The sequence below is a fragment of the Chrysemys picta genome, chromosome 13 (assembly GCF_011386835.1).
Source record: "Chrysemys picta bellii isolate R12L10 chromosome 13, ASM1138683v2, whole genome shotgun sequence".
Taxonomy (NCBI): Eukaryota; Metazoa; Chordata; order Testudines; family Emydidae; genus Chrysemys; species Chrysemys picta.
The window spans coordinates 54,115,218-54,129,699 of NC_088803.1; the positions used below are offsets into that span (position 1 = coordinate 54,115,218).

Genomic DNA, 14,482 nt, shown 5'->3' on the forward strand with positions numbered 1-14,482 from the left:
ATTGCATGTGCCAGAACGCGGTATTGAACTCTAGAGCAAGGATTTCTTTTTGCAAAATCCCACACACTGATGTGAAAACAACCCAGCTCCTTGGGTGTCACCGCATCCATCGGTCATTTTGTTTTCTCCCTGCTGGAGCGCTTTCCCCCCATGGTCAATGGAGAGAATGCCCAGCTGCCGTCCACCTGCCACCTGGCAGAGTAGCCATTTAGCGGGGAGGGACTAGATACCGGTGCTGCAGCCAGGTCAATTCATGGGCCACAGTGGCTGCAACAAAGTCATTGTTCAGCTTTGCAGTGGCAATGCAATGAACTGTTGGCACCAGTGTAGAAAAGGCCAGGGCACTGACTCAGCACAGTGGGGTTCTTCCACCAATAGAGAATGAGGAAAATAGTCCCTCTATTGCATGGCTTCTGCAGGACGCCCAAGGCTCTCTGCCCTCCAGCTTACAAGGTGGCAGGTCAGCCGAGCGCACAGAGGAGCTGGTGGAAGTTTTGGTCGGTTTCCGTTACAGGGCAGCTCAGACATTACGGACAATAGCGAAAGTGTCAAATGTCAAAACCTCTCAACTAAAAACACGGGACACGTTTTTCATGAACATCTTCCAGTTCCAGTGGCATGGAGCAGGCCCCTCCCCGGGCTCCCACGAACGGCCTCCCAGCGCTGGGATTGCCCAAACGAGAGGGAGACAGCAATACATACAATATGGTTGTCTGGTCCCAGGCGGCTTGTGAGCAAAATGCCCCAAAGCACTGATTGGTTATGAATTATTCTGGACCATGTTCACGAAGGGCCAGTTCTGGAGAGGATTGAGAAAGAGGTGTAAATTACCCGTCAGTGAGTGAGTCCAACCATCTCACTTCATGGACAGACCCTGAAGCTGCCGCTTGCGATCGATAGGCAGCACCCAAGTGCAGGAGCAGCAATGCCTCCCATCCTGGGGAACCACCGAATGTTTAACCTTCATTCCCTCCCCACATCTGTGGGTAGTTCCCTCCCTCCCCCCAAGAGCTCAGCAACTTCGACTGGTCACAAGCTCCTGCCTTCCCCCCACAGATTTGCTCATTACATGTACTTGCAAATGGTTTTCCTGAGGTACCAAAAGCAGCCAATTCCCACAGTCAAAGGCCACAGCAACTGGCCCAAAGGATTCTGGGTTGTGGCTGAGGGGGAGAATGTGGGGTTGCAGTCTGAAAAGAGCACAGCCCCAGCGCTTCACTCTGCCGACTCATTCTCTTAGTTAGCCCGTGGGGTGGTGGGTGGACGAGGGTCTGACGTGAGGAATACAAGGTGTCCGCCATGTTTTCCCTGGGGAGAGCACATCTCCTCCCAGTGTGTTTACAAGAAGGGGGTTTCCAAGAGCTCTGTCTTTCCCTTTAACGACCTGTGCAGATTAGGGGGGACACAATCTTCAGACCAGCAAACTAAAAGAGAAAGCCCCACTACCCAGGTTTGTGACTAGCCTCCTCAGGCACTACACACGAGCCCCACTTTCATAGGCTGACGTAAGAAATTCCTTCCCTGAAACTGGGGAAAGAATTTCACAACATTGACCAGCAAGAGAGGCTATTTATCAGCAATGTCCCCACACTGCCTCTTTCTGTATGTGTCACTTACTTGTATATTTTTAGCCTGTGTGGGGGGAAGTGAGCTATTACAGACCTGCTTTTGTCACAAATCCATACTCAAAGTTGAAAAAAAAATAGGTGGATTTAGTTTTTCTTGGAAACAGTGGGGTTTTTTCCAATTCTTGCTTAGGTTCCACCATCCACCCAGATGAGGGGGTGTGTGCTGTGTCTGCCTGTATAAAGGGAGAGCACAACTAGTGAGGGTGGGAGGAGATAAACCATCAGCTCCTTTTTCATAGCTGTAGGCAGAGCGCAAGCAGAGTAAAAGGGATTCCAGTGCTGGACACCATGGCTGAAGGTAAAGTTGCAGAACGGCACGTTGCCAGAGGCTGCATTTCAGCAAAACTTGACAACTTTTTTATAATTCTTCTAAATCAGAAATGTTTTGCTTGGTTATAGTGAGCTTTGCAAAGTGTCTATGTAAGGGTGGGTAGTGAGATCAGTAGGTCGGTATGTATCTGTGTGCGTAAGTTCTGCTTTAGAAGTTGAGGAGTATTACAGTCTGTTCATTTAGCTCAGGCTGGAACATTAACAAGTTCCTTTATGTCAGCTGCACTTGTTTGTATTTCTGGAACTTATTGAAACTCAATGGCAAACGCTTGACTCAAGCGCAGAATAATCAGACACGCCAAAGATTAAAATAGAAGATAGTTATGATCAGGAGGAAACTATTTTGAGTTAATTTTGTTCTTTACCATAACTACAGTAATTTGCTATTGTTTTAATAAAGCCGCTGCTGTCAAGAGTGAAATTTTAAAATACTGTTTTAAATTGCAAGCTCCCTTTCAGCAGGACTCTGCAGAGAGCTGCTCTAAAAAGATTTGCTTTTCGTCTCATCCTATTTTTAAAGAGAGTTATCTAAATAAAGCCATAAAAAAACCCTTCTAAGCCTTTAGAAATCCCTCTGACACATAGCTGGCTTTTCTGTGTAGTCTTTCGCTGGGAAAAGAATACTTTCTTCTCTAGATCTTTCACAGTGGAGAGAGGTAAATAGAGTCATTCCCCAAGGATCTGTACTGGGACCAGTGCTGTTTAACATATCCAAAAATTATTTGGAAAAGGGGATAAACAGTGAGGTGGCAAAGTTTGCAGACGATACAAAATTATTCAAGATAATGAAGTCCAAAGCTGACTGTGAAGAGGTACAAAGGGGTAAACTGGGTGACTGGGCAACAAAATGGCAGATGAAATTCAATGTTGATAAGTGCAAATTAATGCACATTGGAAGACATAATCCCAAAACGATGTTACCACTCAAGAAAGAGATCTTGGAGTCATTGTGGATAGTTCGCTGATCAATGTGCAGCGGCAGTCAAAATTCCTAACAGAATGTTAGGAGCCATTGGGAAAGGGATAGAAGAAAACATCATATTATAGTACATCCCACCTTGAATACTGCATGCCGTTCTGGTCACCCCATCTCAACAAAGATATATTAGAATTGGAAAAAGTGCAGAAAAGGGCAACAACAATGGTTAGGGGTATGGAACAGCTTTCATACATGGAGAGATTAAAACACTGGGACTGTCCAGTTTCAAAAAGAGACAACTGAGGGGCGATAGAGGTCTATAAAAGCATGAATAGTGAGGAGAAAGTAGATAAGGAAGTGTTATTTACCTCTTTGCATAAGACAAGAACCAGGGGTCACCCAATGAATTTAATAAGCAGCAGGTTTAAAACTAACATAAGGAAGTACTTCTTTACACAACAGTCAGCCAGCCTGTGGAACTCACTGCCAGGGGAGGTTGTGAAGGCCAAAAGTATAACTGGGCTCAAGAAAGAATTAGATAAGTTCATGGAGGATAGGTCTGTCAACGGCTATTAACCAAGATGGCCAGGGATGTAGCCCCATGCTCTGGGCGTCCCTAAACCTCTGACAGCCAGAAGCTGAGACTGGACATGGGGATGGATGGGGATAATTGTTCTGTTCTGTTCTGTTCATTCCCTCCGAAGCACCTGGCATTAGCCACTGTTGGAAGACAGGCTGCTGGGCTAGGTGGACCATTCATCTGACCCAGTATGGCCGTTCTTATGTTCTTATGAAATAATATTTCCCATGTCAGATTCTGATCAGTGTGTAGCCTTCTTTGTTCAGTCTATGGTCAGTGAGACCAGGCAATACAAGCTCATGTGGAGGTGCAGATAGGCAGGTGAGAGACATGTCAAATCCACAACAGTGACAAAAACAAACAGGGAAGTTAATTCCGTTCAACCGCCTGGGATCTCAGTGACAAGACCGGGTTTTATTCAATCCAGTCCCAAGACAAAATAAAAAGGAATGAAAGAGGAGGCGCCCGTAATGGCATTGCAATGACTGCATCCTAAGGAAAACAAGGTCCCTCTGCTCTGTGGCACTGAGTGAGCTGGGCCTGCTTTAAGCCCTCTGACTGCTCATCGCTACAGGGGAGCGGTTGGACTTTGAGAGGAGTCTGAAGACCCTCATCCTTCATTTTCCCTCAGGATGATGAAAAACAGGATCCCTTACATCAGAGATTGGACCAAATTATATGCGGGTGTAAATGGGGAAAACTCCACTGAGGTCGCTGCATGGTGCTCACTGCCATCACCGGGGAATGTTGCTTCTGGCATTTCTCTTCCATGAGGGCCCTCCCTTGGGCCCTCGGCTTGGGCTGTTCCTAGGAGAAGGTGGAACTGAAGTTTTCCACGAGCTCCTCTTCCTCTGTCTTTGTGCTCACAGGGCCCCTCCCATGGTGTGTCCAACTTCCAAGCACTCCCACGTCTTTCAAAATAGAAACAAACCCTGACAATCTCTCTCTGCGTCTCCTGCTGCTAGATGCCAGGAAGAGCTTAGTTCAGAACTGGTTTGTGTATGTTTAAAGTGCAAGTATGGCTAGGGAAAGTAAGTGTGAAAAAGGGAGTTACATGTTTTGTTGTGAACGCAGCAAGGCCCGTGGCCATTCTTATCTCTCGCAGGAGTGAGCACCAGAGTCTAGGTCCGACTCTCCAATGCACAAAGCAAAGACAACTCAAAAAACCAGAAGAGAAAAACCCTTCTAATCTCTTTCGTGGCAGCTGTCCTGGGTTAGTTATAACAGTAGGAAATAGAAGTCTGGCAGACAGAAATTTGACTGTTAAACTGGTGTCCCTGTTACATTAAAGGATTTTAAAACACAGAGAAAATGGAACTGGAATGTTAAGATATTTCATTCCACTCATGGTCTTATGAACGTTGTAATACCTGCCGTGAATAGCATGCAGAGATCCCGGAAGAGCTCTGCAAACATCCTAGTATATGTTATCATCAATTTAATAACTAAGGAATAAACTGGTTGTTACTGATCAAAGTGGCCAACAGAATACAACAAGTTTGGCGTTACCAGCTCAGGCTGGATTTTTGAGCCAAACATCATTTTTTAGAATTCCTCTCTCTAACACACTTTTTCTGACTTGGCCCACATTTTCTGGCAGAGTCTAGCTTGATATAAGATCATACGCATGTAATTGGGTGCAGTTTTCACTAAATCAGGGGTGAAATGTGTAAAATGGAAGTCTCCCTTCTCCCTTCAGTTTGTTCTACGCTGGTCACACTCCTGCAGCTTGGCAGCCCGATAGAATCATTTTGATTATGGGCAAGCTACGCTTTCTCCATAACTCCATCTATCTAGATCTCTTAGGTCTTACCGCAATAGCCTCCCACCAGTGAAAGCAATTATTTCTCTCTCACACGCCCTTCCCTGCTGGCAAGCAACAGGGCTGACTTTGTGGTGAGGTTTTGGGGGCATATCCGTAAGCACGAACATGAAAGCACTATTGCAAGAAAGCCTTTCGCTCTGGATGCGGCAAGGTCAGTGGTCTTCCTTTTTTCACCTGGCACCATTCCTATAGCAACGGGTTTCTGCAGCTCCCTCCCTTCCTCCTTCTGGCCAGCATTCAGCCCCTTCCCTAGGGCAGTGGCGCTCAACCCTTCCAGACGACTGTACCCCTTTCAGGAGGCTGAATTGTCTTGCGTACCCCCGATTTCACCTCACTTAAAAACGACTTGCTTAGAAAATCAGACATAAGAATACAAAAGGGTCACAGCCACTATTACTGAACAATGGCTGACTTTCTCACTGTGACCATAGAATTATAAAATCAATCAATTGGAATATAAATACTGTGCTTACATTTCAGTGTATAGTAGATAGAGCTGTACAAACAAGTCTTTGTCTGTATGAAATTTTAGTTTTTCTGACTTCACTGGTGCTTTTTCTGTAGCCTGTTGTAAAACTAGGCAAATCTCTAGATGAGGTGATGTCCCCCCTGGAAGACCCCTGCATGCCCCTGGGGTAGGCATACCCCTGGTTGTGAACCACTGCTCTAGGTGACCTATTGCTGAGAGAGGATGGGGACGAAGCAGCAGTGAGCACTGTCAGCACTTGCTCCATAAATCAGGCCCTGGTTTTCCAGCTCAGGTACTCTGGCACTGAACTCGCTATGTGTTCTCCTACATTAAATACTTTCACTTATTCTGGCAACTAATCTGCCTGACTGCAATGCATTCACGGCTCGCTAGCCTGGAACAATGATGAATGATATCGCATTGCCCCAGGAAACCACGCTGAAACAACGGGTAATGGCGCTGTCTGATTATCACCGGCTGCCTAGCACAGGCCCTGCTTACATCAGTGTCTCTCTGCCCTACTGCCACAAGAGCACGCCCTGCAGAATGCCTCAGGCCATGCAGTCAGACATCCCTTTTCGCAGTACGTTTATGGGCAGGCTCTCCGATTTGTCAAGGCATAGGAAATAGGAAACTTCCTGTCAGCCTGACCGAGGGCACAGGGAACATCCAAAGCTAAGCGTTCGCCGAGTTCAGAAATGCTTCTCTCTTTCGGGGGGGGGAAACAACCCAAACAACTTGGCAGCGGAAGCCTGAAGCCAAACTCCTCCAGAGGCAGGAAGGATAAGCGCTGGCTCTCTCTGCTGCTGCCCCTCTGCAAGTCTCTCCTGCCCTTGAATCCTGATGGACCCAGTGCAGCTCTGCGACACACCTTTGGCCTGGCCTCAGGCCTCTCCGCTGTTGTAGCATTAAGAGCAGAAGCCTAGTGCAAGGGGAAGCTCGGCATTCCGCTCCCAGCTCTACCGCTGACTGGCTGCGTGACATTAGGCACCATGTTTTCGCTCTGTGCGCCTCAGTTTACTCCCTGGTGGAACGGGGAACGTAATGTGCGTCAGCTCTGTAAAGCTCTTTGAGATCGACGCACGAAGAGTGCTGTGTAAGTTCTGTGGGTGGTACCAAACCAGGGCGATTGTAAACTGTGTCACACTTCTCTGTGTCTTGGGAGAAGGGAGAGTGGGGAGGAGATTAGCAAGCTCATCCCCTGGCCCTAGTCATGATCCAAGAGAGATTTTAGCTCAGAGACACCCAGGATGCTGCTTCTCTCTCCCCCACAAGCAGATTGCTTCAATTATTAATTAGTTTCACTTTGCTCCTGGGAGCTTTGGCCATGGTGAAAGAACAGTGGTGAAAGAACAGGTTAAGGACTATTTAGAAAAGCTGGACATGCACAAGTCCATGGGGCCAAATGCACTGCATCCAAGGGTGCTGAGGGAGTTGGCTGATGTGATTGCAGAGCCATTGGCCATTATCTTTGAAAATTCTTGGTGATCGGGGGAGGTCCCGGACAATTGGAAAAAGGCAAATATAGTGCCCATCTTTTAAAAAGGGAAGAAAGAGAACCCAGGGAATGGCAAAATCATGGAGCAGGTCCTCAAGGAATCCATTTTGAAGCACTTGGAGGAGAGGAAGGTGATTGGGAACAGTCAACATTGATTCACCAGGGGCAAGTCATGCCTAACCAACCTGATTGCCTTCTGTGATGAGATAACTGGCTCTGTGGATGAGGGGAAAGCGGTGGACATGATATACCTTGACTTTAGCAAAGCTTTTGATATGGTCTCCCGCAGTATTCTTGACAGCAAGTTAAAGAAGTATGGATTGGATGAATGGACTCTAAGGTGGATAGAAAGCTGACTAGATCGTCGGGCTCAACGGGTAGTGATTAATGGCTCAATATCTAGTTGGCAGCCGTTATCAAGCGGAGTGCCCCAGGGGTTGGTCCTGGGGCCGGTTTTGTTCAACAGCTTTACTAATGATCTGAATGATGGGATTAATTGCAACCTCAGCAAGTTCGCGGATGACACTAAATTGGGGGCAGAGGTGGATATGCTGGAGGGTAGGGATGGGGTCCAGAGTGACCTAGACAAATTGGAGGATTGGGCCAAAAGAAATCTGATGAGGTTCAACAAGGACAAGTGCAGAGTCCTGCACTTCGGACGGAAGAATCCCATGCACTGCTACAGACTAGAGACTGAGTGGCTAGGCAGCAGTTCTGCAGAAAAGGACCTAGGGGTTACAGTGGATGAGAAGCTGGATATGAGTCAGCAGTGTGCCCTTGTTGCCAAGAAGGCTAACAGCATTTGGGGCTGTATTAGTAGGAGCATTGCCAGCAGGTCAAGGGAAGTGATTATTCCCTCTACTCTGCACTGGTGAGGCCACACCTGGAGTATTATGTCCAGTTTTGGCCCCCCCACTACAGAAGGGATGTGGACAAATTGGAGAGAGTCCAGCGGAGGGCAACAAAACTGATCAGGGGGCTGGGACACATGACTTACGAGGAGAGGCTGAGGGAACTGGAGTTATTTAGTCTGCAGAAGAGAAGAGTGGGGGGGGGGGGATTTGATAGCTGCTTTCAACTACCTGAAGGGGGGTTCCAAAGAGGATGGATCTAGACTGTTCTCAGTGGTACCTGATGTCAGAACAAGGAGCAATGGTCTCAAGTTGCAGTGGGGGAGGTCTAGGTTGGATATTAGGAAACACTATTTCACTAGGAGGGTGGTGAAGCACTGGAATGGGTTCCCTAGGGAGGTGGTGGAATCTCCATCCTTAGAGGTTTTTAAGGCCCGGCTTGACAAAGCCCTGGCTGGGATGATTTAGTTGGGGATTGGTCCTGCTTTGAGCAGGGGCTGGACTAGATGACCTCCTGAGGTCTCTTCCAACCCTAATCTTCTGTGATTCTATGATTCATGGTGGGAAGCTATTTTCCTAACTGCTGAGGCAATCGACCAGGCACGCTAAAAGGACAGATAACCCAGGAGTTCAGACAGGTTTCACTGAAGCCATTTCCATGCTAGAATGCTAGAGGAGAGGTGTGCATGCTGTGTGTGCATGTATGTACGCTGTGTGTGTGCACAGATTCCAAGGCCAGAACAGATCATTGCGATCATCTAGTCTCACTTCCTGCACAGAACAGGCCATAGAACTTCCCCAAAGTAATTCCTAGAGCAGGTCTTTTAGAAAAACGTCCAAAATGGTTAGTGATGGAGAATCCACCGTGACTTGGTAAGTTGTTCCAATGGTAAATTACCCTCACTGTCAAACACTTACACCTTATTTCCAGTCTGAATGTGTCTAGCTTCAACTTTCAGCCATTGGATCATGTTATACCCTTATCTGCTAGATTAAAAAGCCCATTATTAAATATTTGTCCCCCATGTAGGTACTTACAGACAGTAATCAAGCCACCCCTTAACTTGCTCTGTGTTAAGCTAAATGGGTTGAGCTCCTTGAGTCTATCACTATACGGCTTGTTTTCTATTCCTTCTTGTGGCTCTTCTTTGAATCCTCTCCAATTTATCAGCCTCCTTCTTGAATTGTGGGCACCAGAACTGGACACAGGATTCCAGCCGTGGTCACACAAATGCCAAATACAGAGGGAAAATAACCTCTCTGCTCCTTCTCGAGATTCCCCTGTTCATGCATCCCAGGATTGCATTGGCTCTTTTGGCCACAGCCTCCCACTGGGAGCCCATGTTCAGCTTATTATCCACCATGATCCCCAAATCTTTCTCAGAGTCACTGCTTCCCAGGATAGAGTCCTCCCATCCTGTTCCCAGTTGTGTATATTTACATTTAGCCATATTAAAACGTATATTGTTTGCTTTCATCCCGTTTACCAAGCGATTTAGATCACTCTGAATCTGTGATCTGTCCTCTTCATTATTTACCACTCCTCCAATTTTTGTGTCATCTGCAAACTTTACCAAGGATGATTTTATGTTTTTTTCCAGGTCATTGTTAAAAAGATAGTGTATGGCCAAGAACTGATCCCTGGGGGACCCCCCTGGAAACACTCCTGGATGAAGTTCCCCCATTTACAAGCTACTTTGGAGACCTATCAGTTAGCCAGTTTTTAATCCATTTCATGTGGGCCATGTTAATTTTATATCGTTCTAGTTTTTTAATCAAAATATCATGTGGTACCAAGTAAAATGCCTTACAGAAGTCTACGTATATTACATCAACAGTGTTACCTTTATCAACCAAACTTGTACTCACTATTAGTAGATGACAGTTCATGAGTGTGGGGGTGGGGAGGTGGCGGGGGAAGGAGGACGCTAGATCCAGCCCTGTGTTACACCGACATACACCAAGGTAAAGATTCCCAACTCGTGAATCTCGTGGGGCTCAGAGCTCCCTGCTCATGCATGGAGATGCACCCTGCACTCCCTAACTGCAGCAGAACAACAACCTGGCCATGTGCGCGTGCACATGAGAAACACATGGTAGTGAAGCCAAATGCATGAGCTCTATAGGAGTAAAATTGATCTCTTCTCAGCTGGAGCATCAGATTTTGGTGCCCAGCCTCTGAACCACTAAATGGATCAAAGGAAGAGAGAGTGGAGTCTGGGTCAGTTTGTGCTGTGTCTTTGCTGCCTTCCAGAAAGAGAGCTTGAGGGCTTGGCGACACTGACGCTGTAGCGCTGTAAGCTAATCCCCTCGTGGAGGTGGAGTACCTGCAATGCTGGGGCGCGCGACCACACTCGCACTTCAAAGCGCTGTGTGCCCCTCCCGTGGCAGTGCTTTGATGTTTTGAGTGTAGCCACGGCCTTAGATGCTGTTGGTTTTGCAGATCTGGTGCTGGAATCATGCAACCTGGAGTTTGAGAGCAACAATCAGAACCACATGACGGCTGACATGGGCAGCCAGCAGCTCGTTGTGAGGAGGGGACAGTCTTTCACCATCACGCTGCGCTTCGCTGGAAGGGGTTATGAGGAAGGAGTGGATAGACTTACTCTCAACGTAGAGACAGGTAAGTCCAGAGCTATTCACTAAACTCAACTGCGGTCAGCTTGGAGAGGAGCCACCTCCATCCCCTCGTTCAGAGACACACACAATATCCACCCCTGTCACATCACCTCAGAGATGAGCCGTCCTACCCCCTCACCTCACAGACAGACATATTCACCCACCTCTCCTCAAGAGACACCAGCCACCCTCCCCTCAGAGAGAGACATTATCCACCCTCCCCTCAGAGATAGGCCATGCCCAACTAAGCCACCTCAGCGCCATCATGTCCAGGCAGGGCCGGCTCCAGGCACCAGCTTACCAAGCAGGTGCTTGGGGCGGCCGCTCTGGAGAGGGGCGGCACGTCCAGCTATTCGGCGGCAATTCGGCCGACGGTCGGAGCGAAGGACCTCCCGCCGAATTGCCGCCACAGATCGCGATCGCAGCTTTTTTTTTTTTTTTTTTTGGCTGCTTGGGGCGGCCAAAACCCTGGAGCCAGCCCTGTGTCCAAGAGGGGCACTTTCTACCCCAGTCATCGCAGAGAGAGCCATCCCTGCCCCAGCCCATTCAAAAAAGCACTTTCCACACTTATCACTTGTATACAGATTCCCCCTCTCCCTCAATCATTTTATAGGCAAGCCGTCCTCAATTTCCACCCCCATTACCCCACCTCCCCACCCCAAAACCTCAGTGAGAGGCCAACCCCACCCCATTCCCCTTGGACAGTCCATCCCGAGGTCTGTCACCATCCAGATAAGCAAGCACTACCATATGAATGGCCCTCACATTTTTGTTCAGGAAAACTAATTGCTTCCCCTACTGCTTATATTTGCTTGTTTTTGCAACTCACAAAGTGAATCTAAAAGTCCTTGGTCCAAACTTTGTATTTATTTGTTTTACATTGTGGGATCTGAGAGGACGGCTTCCTCTTCCTGTCAGGAGACTGTTATCTCAGTCATGTTATTTCCAACATTAAAGTAAAATTTCCCTGGCACTGATCCTGATGTCATAGGTGGTTTGTCCTCACAGTCCCGGACAGAAAGATATAAAAACAGAGGCTCCAAAATATAATAATAGTTGAATGGTCTCAAGTTGCAGTGGGGGAGGTTTAGGTTGGATATTAGGAAAAACTTTTTCACTAGGAGGGTGGTGAAGCACTGGAATGGGTTCCCTAGGAGGTGGTGGAATCTCCTTCCTTAGAGGTTTTTGAGGCCTGGCTTGACAAAGCCCTGGCTGGGATGATTTAGTTGGGGTTGGTCCTGCTTTGAGCAGGGGATTGGACTAGATACCTCCTGAGGTCCCTTACAACCCGATTCTATGAAAGAAAGCAAGAAAGAAAGAGCCCCAGCACTTGTGAACGTTATTTGCTTGAGTGTAACACTAACTCCCCATAGCCAACAATGTTCATTGTTGCCACGTTCCACACGTCTTAAGTGTTTGGGCCTGAAGACAAGTCAATCAGTCTGGGCTAAGGATTATTTCAGATGAGTTGACAGGGTTGGGCTTTGCCCAGCTATTACCTTGGAATGTCTGAGTTGGAATCCATAACATCGGTAGACTCCTAATGTGGTGTTCCAAAAATGCAAGCAGTCACTTTCACACCTGGGCTTTGCGTTACCATAACTAGAAAAACAAACGACTGCTACGAATAATAAGAGGTACTTTGGCCAGAAGGCTTCAGAAGCCAAATAAGAGATTCATCCACAAGCTATTTTTATGGTACTCTAAGATTCCAGCTCAAGGAATTCAGAATAAAATAATAAGGATTGAAGTATAAAATAAAGTCATATCCCTTAATGGCATGGACCCTCTGTATATGCACATAGTACCTTCCACTTGAGACTCTTAAGGTCCTAATAAATATTAATTAACTGAGCCTTATGTCACCACCATGCCAAAAGGCAGTAATATTATCCCCATTTTACATATAGGAAACTGAGGCACAGAAGGGAGCTTGAGTGACAGTCCAAAGTTACACATAGAGTCTGTGGTAGAGTCAGGAATGTAGCCCAAAACTCCCAATTCCTGGTCCCCCTGTGCTTCCACCCTCCATAGGCTAAGGGCTTGTTTGCACACGGAAGCTGTAACTGTTTAATGTAAATCAGTTTAGTTAAATCATACAACTTGTACGTGTGGACTCTCATAAAATGATTTAAAACTGGTTCTATGCCTTTAGCTTGCACCTGTACATTTACCAGTGCAAGCTAAACTGATATAAGCCAGGTTCAAATGATATAAGTGTGTCTACACACAAAGTTGTACCGTTTTAACCAAATCAGTATAAAAATCACACCTATAATTAAACCAGTCTTACTCTGTGTGTGGGCCAGGGCTGATTCTGATTCTGTGTATAGATCCCAATTCCCTTCTAGTGACTGGGTAAGGAGATGGCCTCTGCTCACGGTCAAGGTACATCTATCCTCCATCTTGGGAGAAATCAGACATGAAGGAACAACAGTGGTGGACCCAGCCCAGAAAGATGTGGGTTTGGTTGTGAGGCTTTGGCTATGAACCGTCTCAAAGTCTGGGCATATTTTTTCTCTTGGAGTTGGGCCAGTGTCTGGGGAATTTCCATCTTTCAATTGCTGAGTAAAATTAGACCTCCAAAGAGAGGGACTTCCCCAAGAGAGGCCAGGTGTTCTGGTGCAGTAGTGTTGGATGGGTCAAGGTTAGCCAGACCAAACTCCTTTCCCAGCGTGAGCCCCAGATCTGTCCATGGACAGAACACTGTAGGGAAGCCCAGCAAAGGGACAGCCTGGCAGAAGGTTTATTTATCTCGGTCCTGCCCAGGTGACCGTAGAATACAGTAAGAAAGACCCAGCCCCACTGTCAGTGCTCGGGTTGGACCATCTCCAATGCTCAACCCGCTACCCACATTGGATCATACTTCCACCAGCTGTGTGCGCCACTAATCCAGTCCTACAGGGGCTGTCGGGGAGAACGCAGCTAGGATGCTGCATTTCCTTTCCTCTCCCCATCCCGGCTATAGTCGGGCGCACACAGCACACACACGCAGAACAAAGCTAGGACGGAGGGAGCAGACCACACCCAAGAACGGAACTTCCCGCCACCCCACAGCATTGCAGAGGCTGGAGGACTCCTATAGCTGTCCATGGTTATAGCAACCTGCATGGATTTGGGGGCTTTAATTCCTGCCTGAATATTCCCACCCAGGGCCGGCTCCAGCTTTTCTGCCGCCCCCAAGCGGCAAAAAAAAAAAAAAGCCGATTGGCGGCAGCTCTATAGCGCCGCTTCATTCTTCGGCGGCAATTCGGCGGTGGGTCCTTCACTCCCTCTCTTCCTCTTCGGCAGCAATTCAGCGGCAGCTCAAAGAGGAAGAGAGGGACTGAGGGACTCGCCACCGAATTCCCGCCGAAGACCCGGAGGTGCCACCCCGATACCGGACGGAGTGCCGCCCCTTTGTATTGCCGCCCCAAGCACCTGCTTCCTTCACTGGTGCCTAGAGCTGGCCCTGTTCCTAGGTTTCTCTCAAACACTGCCCCACCTTCAGTGTCACACTAGGGCAGTGGTTCTCAAACTTTTGTACTGGTGACCGCTTTCACACAGCAAGCCTATGAGTGTGACACCCCCCCTTATAAAGTAAAAACACTTTTTAATATATTTAACACCATTATAAACGCTGGAGGCAAAGCGGGGTTTGGGGAGGAGGCTGACAGCTCACAACCCCCTGAGGGGTCATGACCCCCAGTTGGAGAACCCCTGCTCTAGGGTTATTTATTCAAGAGCTGGGCTGTTCCAGGCCTGGGTGGGTGTGGGGGAGAAA

At 47.7% G+C, this 14,482-nt stretch overlaps 1 protein-coding gene across 1 annotated transcript in view; it reads left to right on the forward strand.

The window, feature by feature from the left end:
• The first annotated feature begins 1,786 nt into the window (after nt 1-1,786).
• The window catches only part of TGM2 (transglutaminase 2), a 36,410-nt gene continuing 23,714 nt past the window's right edge, over nt 1,787-14,482 (forward strand). The window contains exons 1-2 of the mRNA XM_008172155.4: nt 1,787-1,926; nt 10,544-10,723. Of these exons, the coding sequence (XP_008170377.2) occupies nt 1,917-1,926; nt 10,544-10,723 (190 nt within the window). The 5' untranslated portion in view covers nt 1,787-1,916. The remainder of the gene's footprint in view (nt 1,927-10,543; nt 10,724-14,482) is intronic.